An 8,576-nucleotide genomic window follows, 5' to 3' on the forward strand; every position below is an offset into this window, starting at 1 on the left:
AATGGCAATTGCATTTTGTTTCAAACAGTCAATGTTCATTTTGCAAAAGGCACGGGTACCTTGTATGACTATCTGCTGCTATGGCTGCCTTTGTGTCTTTGTTTCAGGAGACTAACTTATTATGCTTATGCTCTGCTCCTGTAACTCCACCTATTTTGCCACAAATACCCCATTCAGAAACCCCCTACCCCTGAGCTAAAAGCCTTCCTCACATCCAGTGAACCTTGCCTTAGGGGGAGGCAGCTCGTGTACACAGGGGTGGGGTGGGGGGAGGGAGACCCTGGCTTTAATTAATCTGGATACGATGATCTGAATTGGCGGTCTTTCTTCTCCCATCTCTGGGATTAACAGTAGACTGGTTCTGAAGTGGTAACCTTTAGAAAAGCTTATTCTCTTTTTTAGTTTGGAGTGGGGCGAAGCTGGGAAATGTTTGAAAAGCAATTTCACTGTTTTCATTGTCTCATTTAACTCCAACAACTTTGCTAGAAGTGCAGGATCAAGGTCATCTCTCCAGGATAAGAAAAAGGAAATCTGGGAGACACTAATGACCTTGTACAAGGTCACCCAGGTTGGAAGAACCCACCCTGAACTGTAGGACTTCAGGAGCCACAGACAACGCAGTTTCCCAGTATCGTCTAGTCTGCTCAACTTCAGGCAATCAGTTCTGCAAGCAAGCACAGGGTGAAAGGCGTTTAACACCACGAGAAACAGTGCGCACGCGCAGAATCCACTTGCCGAGGGGCGTGAAGGGAAGCTGGGTAAAGGCTCCGCCCTGCCTCGAGCTTCACCTCTTTCCCGCCCCTTCCTGTCAGAGCGCTCTGTGCGCGCGCAGGCGCACTTCCTCAACTTGAAGGTCAAACTAAAGAGGGCAGCTCTTAGATCCGCGCAGGCGCAGATGTGCGCCGGGAACCAAGATGTCGGGGTCCAAGTATAAGCCTGCTCGCTTGGCCACTCTCCCCAGTACCCTCGACCCTGCCGAGTATGACGTGTCTCCGGAGACCCGAAAGGCGCAGGTCGAGCGCTTGAGCATAAGGGCCCGGCTTAAACGGGAGTATCTGCTTCAGTACAACGACCCCAAACGCCAATCGCACATCGTGAGTGGGGCCGGGCGGGACTGTGGGCCGGGGCAGCCGCATCTCCCGTGGGCACACGCGGGGCCGCCCGGTTCCGATCCGTGTGCTGGACACCGGCGCCTAGCCGCACAGCCCGTGGCCCTTCAACTTCGGCCTCAGGCCCAGTGGTCAAAGGGATTGGGCTCCGGCTGCAGACCCAGCTAACCTGGCGTCCTGGCTTGACTGCCTCCCCCCTGATCTGGAGAAAGTTGTTAAACTCTGCGTAGTCTCATCTTTCTTGTTTGAAACATGACCATGATATGTTCCTTCATATCTTTTGAGGCAGATTACACGTGACTAGCACAATATCTTCCTTGAAAAGGGCGTGTTCGGGCCCAGTACTCCCAAGTGTACAGCATGAAAAGCTGTTTTGTCCCTGTCAGCTCATAACTCTCAAGGACACTTCTTTCTCTTGAGAATAAGGGTTGTTCAAATTAAGTGGGTTACAGAGCTTGAAGCTTGATGCATTCGGCTTTGGAATCAGACTTCATGGCCTCATATACTAACAAACTATGATCCCTGGGCAAACCAAAGGGTTTTTTTATGTTCTCCTGGAAAATGGTGTGTGTTCATCATAGAATTGTGAAATCAGACAAGAAAGTATGTAGCATCACTATGTAACATATGTCAGTAAAGTGATATTTTAACAAGTGCGCTTTTAGACAGTTTCCTCTGTAAAAGCTGTCTAAATATTTCAAAGGAGATTTTGTTTTCTTTTTGATTTTTCGAGACAGGGTTTCTCTGTGTAGCCCTGGCTGTCATGGAACTCACTCTGTAGACCAGGCTGACCTCGAACTCAGAAATCCGCCTGCCTCTGCCTCCCAAGTGCTGGGATTAAAGGCGTGCGCCACCACTGCCCGGCCGGGATTTTTTAAATGAAGATTTTTCCCAATAATTGCATACATATTCTCTATAGTTTTTGAGTTATGAGAACCACCAAAGGAAAGTGGCCAGATACAGTACTAGTCTCCAGGTGCCCCAGATCTCCAAGGCTCAGCCTCACAGTACTGGGGTTTCTGTCACTTGAAACCCATCCCTGGCCTGAAAAACTTTAAAAAAAAAATTTATGTCACAACCATTCACAGAAGTAAACTGTGTTACTCTCTTGGCTTTCTAGATGAGACTGCATGGACAGTTACACCCAGAAACAGGTCACATACCTTAGTCTATGTGACTTATATTATCTTCTGCCCAGATATACTATCCTCAACCCAGCCTTTGTTACAGGGTGAAAGAGATACACCTACTGTATACATACACATAGTTGCTCTTGGTGTGCTAGATAGTATGGTATTATTAGAAAGTAAGTAAGTAATTTATTTTTCAGACAGGGTCTCTTTATACAGCCCTGGCTGTCCTGTAAATTAATATGTAGAATGGGCTGGCCTTGAACTCACAGAGATCCACCTGTCTCTGCTTTGTGACTGCTCACATTAAAGGCATGGACCACTACACTGGGCCCATTTGTTTAATTTTTTTAAAGTAACTAGAATAAGGCCCCAGTCAAGTGTGAAGTTTGAACCTCCAATTGTCTGTTTTTTAGTCTCTGTAACCCAGGGCAGTTTTCATTTCTCATCTCTAATAGAGATAAAGATACCTGTCTCTTTAGCTGTTCCATTAATCATTTACCAGCCAAAACATGCGCATCCCTTTGTCTAGTCTTGAGGGATAACTAGTTTGGTCAAAAATAACTGCTCAGGACCTATTATGAGACTAAGATGCTGAGGTAAGTACAAAGCCAGCTAGAAGTCCCTTTCCTGTCGAGCTAGCTGACTTAGTAATGGGGATGACAAATACTAGGTACATTAGAGGTCTAAATCACTTGGTGTGTGAGACGGTGGTGAATGACACAGAAAGCAAGGGTAGGATCAGCCATCGTGCAACGGGGAAGGAAGCACCTGTTGGAACGTGGCTTTGGGTGTCTTGTTTGGGTGTCTTTGTTTTGTCGTGTTTGGGATCAAATCCATGGTCTTACATAGTAGGGAAGCGCTCTATCACTGAGCCACACCCCATTCTTGGAGCATGGCATTTAAGTAAAGAGCTGAAAGAAGTGAACCAAAAGAGTTAGCTTGAGGGAGGACAAGAGCGTGCCCATTAGAAGAGACTGTAATTACAAGGGCAGGGATGAACTTGGCAGCTCTAGTATATATACCAGAGAGCTAATTCAGAATATGGTAGCAGTCCTAGCCCTCTGGAGGCCCAGCCAAGTTTTATTTTATGTCCTTTTAACATGATGCCTTTTAAAATATAACATCTTTATTAATTTATTATTTTATTTTAGATGCATTGATGAGAATTGCACACAGTGTATTTTGATGATGAACTTTTGTTTTTGATGAGATCGTTATGGATAAAATAGTGAATGGGTGGGTGGGGTTGGTGGGGGCACAGCGAGAAAGCAAGGTTAAAGAGGTGCCTGGGACTTGATCACACCAGACCTTGTATAACATTGTAAAGATCTCTGCCGAGGAGGGAGTCACGTAACGGAGACTTACATCTTAACAAAATCTCTCAGTTTGTTTCCTCCAGAATTGTCTGTGAGGGAGTGAGGGCAGAGAGAAATGAGCTAGAAGGCTTTTACAGCAGTTAAATCTCGTGGTTAATGGGTGCTGTGACAGTAGTTGTGGAGGTGGTAAGATGTGGCGGGTACAGGATGGGCGATATTAAAAGCAGATCCAGCCAGGCACACTATCAGGTGGATGCAGTGTCTGAGACAAGTGAAGTATGGCTCCAAGGTCAGCAGAGGGCCTTTTACCAGAAGAATGGGACAGGAATACATGGTGGTGGGTTGAGAGGAATAGTGACAGACCAGATCAGTTTACGGTACTTTTGGGATGCCTGGGTAGATGTTGAGTTTAACATGGAGGTCTAGGGCTAGAGGTGGGCTATTGGTAGCCATGCCTATAAGGACTTAAAGTCATGTGACCGGATGACCTCTTCCATGGAGTGACTGTGTGTAAGAGAGCTCAGCAAAAGCTTAAGGCCCAATGTTAAAAGACTGAAAAACAACGGAAGGAAAAGAACTGAAGAGATGAAGAGAGACTGGGCAGAGAGGAAGGAAACCAAGCAGAGGTGGACTCGAGAAGTACAGAAGAAAGTATGAGGGCTTCACCAAGCAGAGGCTGCTGGCATTTTCACAGGACACTGGTGGCGTGGAAAACTGCCCCCCCACACACCTTTGCTTAATTCATTTGTATGAATCTTTTGTCTGCATTTCTGTCTGTGTACCACGTATGTGCCTGATGCCAGAAGAGGCCAGAAGTAGACGTTGGATGGTTTGGAACTAGACTTAGGGATGGTTGTGAGCTACTGTATGGGCTCTGGGAACTGAACCCAGGTCCTCTTCAAGAGCAACAACTAACCACCCTTAACCAGTGAGCCATCTCTTCAGCCTCTTTCCCCTGGTTTTGATCATGAAATTACTGGTATTTTGTGAAATGAAATGTCTACTTCCAAAAGACTGATCTGGAAGCTATTCAGGTGCAGAGCAGTGGGTGACAGGTGAATTGAGAAGTCTCATTGTGTGGCATTCAGATGCGTTCTTTAGCAGAACAGCAGATGTGTTTCATCTTCTGGCCTTGCTCTACTGGTTCTGTTTATTATAATGGAACCCTTCCGCCCTAATGTGAGGTGCTAGTACTATTCATTTCTAGAGCAGAAGAAGGTTAGTTTTAGACTTCTCGGACTGGTAGTGAGCTGATCACACACACAGTTGAGGAATTTCAACCTGATTGAAAGGCTGGAGGCATCTCCACTTAGGGTTTCTTACCTTAGAGCGATAGCTGGCCACCTCAGGGTCAAATTGCCGTAATTCAGTTTAGTTTGAAATGTAAATGCCGGAGTTATTTCAGTCTTGCCAATCATGGCTGCTTGGCGATGGTTAAGACCTTAGATGCTCATGCTGCATACTGAAGACTAAAGCTGATTTTATTTGCTTATTTTAATCTGCCAGTTAATTGGAGAGAATAATTTTGTAAAAATCACTTGGGGATTTAGCTAATTAAGTTTAATTATGTGTTTGGGGTAGATTTGCTATTCTTAGGAGATTATTTTAGTATAAATATATTAATTTTTTTTTCTTAGCCAAGATAAGCTGATTATTTTTTTTGACAATTTTGACCTTTTGACTTTTTTTTTTCTTTTTGCAAGACTTTTAATGGTGTGGAAGGTAATAGTTTGTTTTTCAGACATCTGCCAAGTTAGTTTAGAAACTTACAGTTCATGGTGAGAGGTATAGTTCAGTGTTAGGGCTCTTGCCTTGCTTCCACAATGCCCTTGGTTTGATCTTCTGCACCAAAAGAAAGCAAAACATATAATTCAGAGTTAGAGTAGGCCTGCTTTCATCTTCCTGCATCTGACTTAGCAGGGAAGGCTGATTGTGACAGAATTAGAAAGGGTCCTAGAAGCAAAATAGGAAGCTTGATAGAGCATCTTCGGTCTCTCTTCATCAGGGCTGTGGTGTGCTTCTGCTGGCCACATCTGAGAGATAAGGAGGATAAGTCTGAGGGACACATGAAGATGAAGGCGGAGAGGTGGCCTCTCTGCCAGTTTAAAGTTAGATCTTACATTGTAAACAGAAAGCTAGAGGGGCATAGGAGAATCCTTAAATCATGCAGGATTTGGGCAAGATCATCAGAAAGTTGTTTTTGATCATAGGTAGTGCACACCTATGATCCCAGCCTTGGGACGCTGAAACACAGGAGGATTGTCAGGAGTTTGAGGTTAGGTTGGGCTATAGGTTAGCCAGGGCTAAAGAGCAAGACTGTGCTTAATAAAAACCAAAACCACACAAGAAAAGGAAAAAAGGCAGGTGGGGGAGAAAATAAGGTTCTTGACTAGTAGAAACCAGTCAGATGAGAGTCATGGCACAGTGCTTGGATTCCAGACTTGGGAGGGAGAGATCTGAAAGCCAGAGTTCAAGGTTGGTGTGTTCCCTCACAACAGCCCCGATGAATTTCTTCCTCACCATGTCCTCCTTAGGGTTGACAAGTCTTTGTTTTATTCCTTTCAGGAGGATCCTGCCTTGATTCGTTGGACCTATGCAAGATCAGCAAATATATATCCTAATTTCAGACCCACTCCCAAGAACTCACTTTTAGGAGCCCTGGCAGGGTTTGGGCCCCTCATCTTCTGGTATTATGTTTTCAAAACGGACAGGGTACGTATTAGGGCTAGATGTTTAGCTGGTTTGAGAGGCCCCTCTTAGGTGCCCCCAGCAGTTCCTTGTGGTGACCACTCCCAGTGCCCCACCTACCAGAACAGTCCTTTCCCTTTCTGTCTTGTATCTTTATTCCTTTCTGGGAAGAGTTGGAGTTTTCCTTTGATTTGATACTTTGTTTAAAAAAGAAACAATAAAAGGCATGTGGCCTATGAGTCTTTCAGGTTTAATTTAATAGCTGCTTTGCAGTTTGAAAAAAGTAATAGAAAGGTCAGTTTAAATTTAGGAGAGTAGAATTCAGTTCATGAAAATCTTCCTGTTTTTTTTTTTTCCCAGATAATATAAGAAAATTATAATGTGACTATTAAGCAAGTAAATCCCATGACAACGTTTTAAAAGTTAATTTTCTCATTGGAGGATGTATAGAAACTTGATTTTACTAAGACAGGATTGAGAACTCCCTATGTCATCCAGGCCAGTTTTAAATTGTAAGCCTCCTGAGCACTGGGATTGCAGCATTGATGACCCTGTCTGGCTTAAAGCTAAACTTGATTTGTGACTGACCTTCAGATACCCTGGAGAAGTCCGTTAGCTGGTGCATTTGTTAGACATTGTGTGCATCGGATGAGTGTTAGCCGAACATATGGCTCACGTAGCATGCACTCTGTTGCTGAGCTCTGTGTGTTTGAAGTTACTCTTCAAACACACTAAACCCCAACAGTGGAAGCAGAGGTAGCATGCCAGTTGCTGTCTTCAGAGGCCTGGCAGCATAGTCACAGAGAAGGCTACTCCATTCCTGTTCTCAGTTCCTGGCACAGTCCAGGGCTTGTGCAGCCATGTAGACTGGAGGCCAGCCACCTCCTCCGTGAGAGCTCTTATCTTTTGATTGGTAGATCAGAATGTATTTCCAGAAGTTGTTTGCATTGTCTTTTGCTGTCTGCTTTTGAAGCTAGGCATGGTACCTCATGGTCCTAGCCCTGGGAAGGCTGAGACTCAAGGATCACCATGAGTTTGAGGGCAACTCTATTAATGACTGAGTCCCAGGCTAGCCTAGGCTGTAGGGTGGGATTCTGCCTCAGAACAAAACAGAAATGATATCTGCTTAAGAATGGGGATGTTCCTTTCTGATCACTAAAGAATAGCTAAGGTACATTTAAATGGTGTATGTTCTTACTGTCCTTACTTTAGCTTCTTATTACTTCCTCAGAGTCCTTGGGCTTTAGGGGATGGGCTTACAATTAAGTTTTTATTCCTGATTTGCCGTTATGCCATGTCCTTGTAAGAATGACTTGCTTTTTAATATTTTGTTTGTTTTTGTTTTAATCTATACAGGACAGAAAGGAAAGACTTATCCAGGAAGGAAAATTGGACAGAAAATTTAACATCTCCTACTAAGTTTGGCAAGGATGACTCTATTCTTGCATGAATAAATCTCCTGTTAATTAATCACTGAACAGTTTCTTTATTCTTGGATTTATTGTCAAAGCATGTTGATACCTTAAAAAACAGAAGCAGAGGTGGCTTGTGCTGGGAATCTGTGTAAGAATGATGGCCGAAGTTTGCTGAATATTACAGAATCTCCTTAAGAACCCAGACCAATGGAGACACATTTATTTATTTATTCACTTAATCTATTAGTCAGCAACTGAGTATTAACCGTGGCCAGCTGGGGTCCGTGCTGAGCGTACAGTGGTCAGAGAGTCAGAAAGCACAGCTCAGAGCACTGAGCGGCCGAGTGAATCCATGCATGTCTCCAGCCTCCTCTGTAAGCACAGCAGAAGGTGACAGCGCTGTGAAGCACATTACAGATGCTTGGGAAAGGGAAGTGCTGATAAGGAGGTGGCTGTCTTTGAGAAGTTCAGGGAGCCAACATTCAATTTGGTCTCTGAAGTCCCCGAGGCTGACAGGCCAATCTGGAACATGAAAGAGCAAGGCCTGCTGGGTTTGTCTGACCCTGCCACCTCTGGAGTAAGAAAGTGAGGATCGAGAGCTCATGCTGAGGAACAGGAGGATAACAGCTAAGGGCATAGGCTGGAAATCTGGCCTGCAGTAAAAGCTAGCTGGGATTTAGCAGCTAGAATTCTGGTCTCCATTTTCTTTTTATAGCATGGAGATAGCAATGCCTTTCACCTCATAAAGCTGGGAGGATAAAAATGAAATAGTATTAACCAATAAAAACAACTGCCATTCTTCTTGTGGTTCAGTTTGGAACTGGTCACAGTTTCATCTACAACGACAGTAAAATTGAGCTCTGGGAACAGCATGCCCTCTGGACTGATTTACACATGTGTTTGGTCTTAGCTTTG

General features: G+C 44.4%; 1 protein-coding gene across 1 annotated transcript; it reads left to right on the plus strand.

Moving 5' to 3' along the window:
• Positions 1 to 877: 877 nt before the first annotated feature.
• Positions 878 to 7,724, plus strand: Ndufb4 (NADH:ubiquinone oxidoreductase subunit B4). The gene is made up of 3 exons (XM_028788171.1): positions 878 to 1,094; positions 6,124 to 6,270; positions 7,603 to 7,724. Exons 1-3 carry the CDS (start codon positions 915 to 917, stop codon positions 7,663 to 7,665), a joined length of 390 nt encoding a protein of 129 aa, XP_028644004.1. The 5' UTR covers positions 878 to 914; the 3' UTR covers positions 7,666 to 7,724.
• Positions 7,725 to 8,576: the final 852 nt, after the last annotated feature.

The sequence above is a fragment of the Grammomys surdaster genome, unplaced genomic scaffold, assembly GCF_004785775.1.
Source record: "Grammomys surdaster isolate TR1022 unplaced genomic scaffold, NIH_TR_1.0 125704, whole genome shotgun sequence".
Lineage (NCBI taxonomy): Eukaryota > Metazoa > Chordata > Mammalia > Rodentia > Muridae > Grammomys > Grammomys surdaster.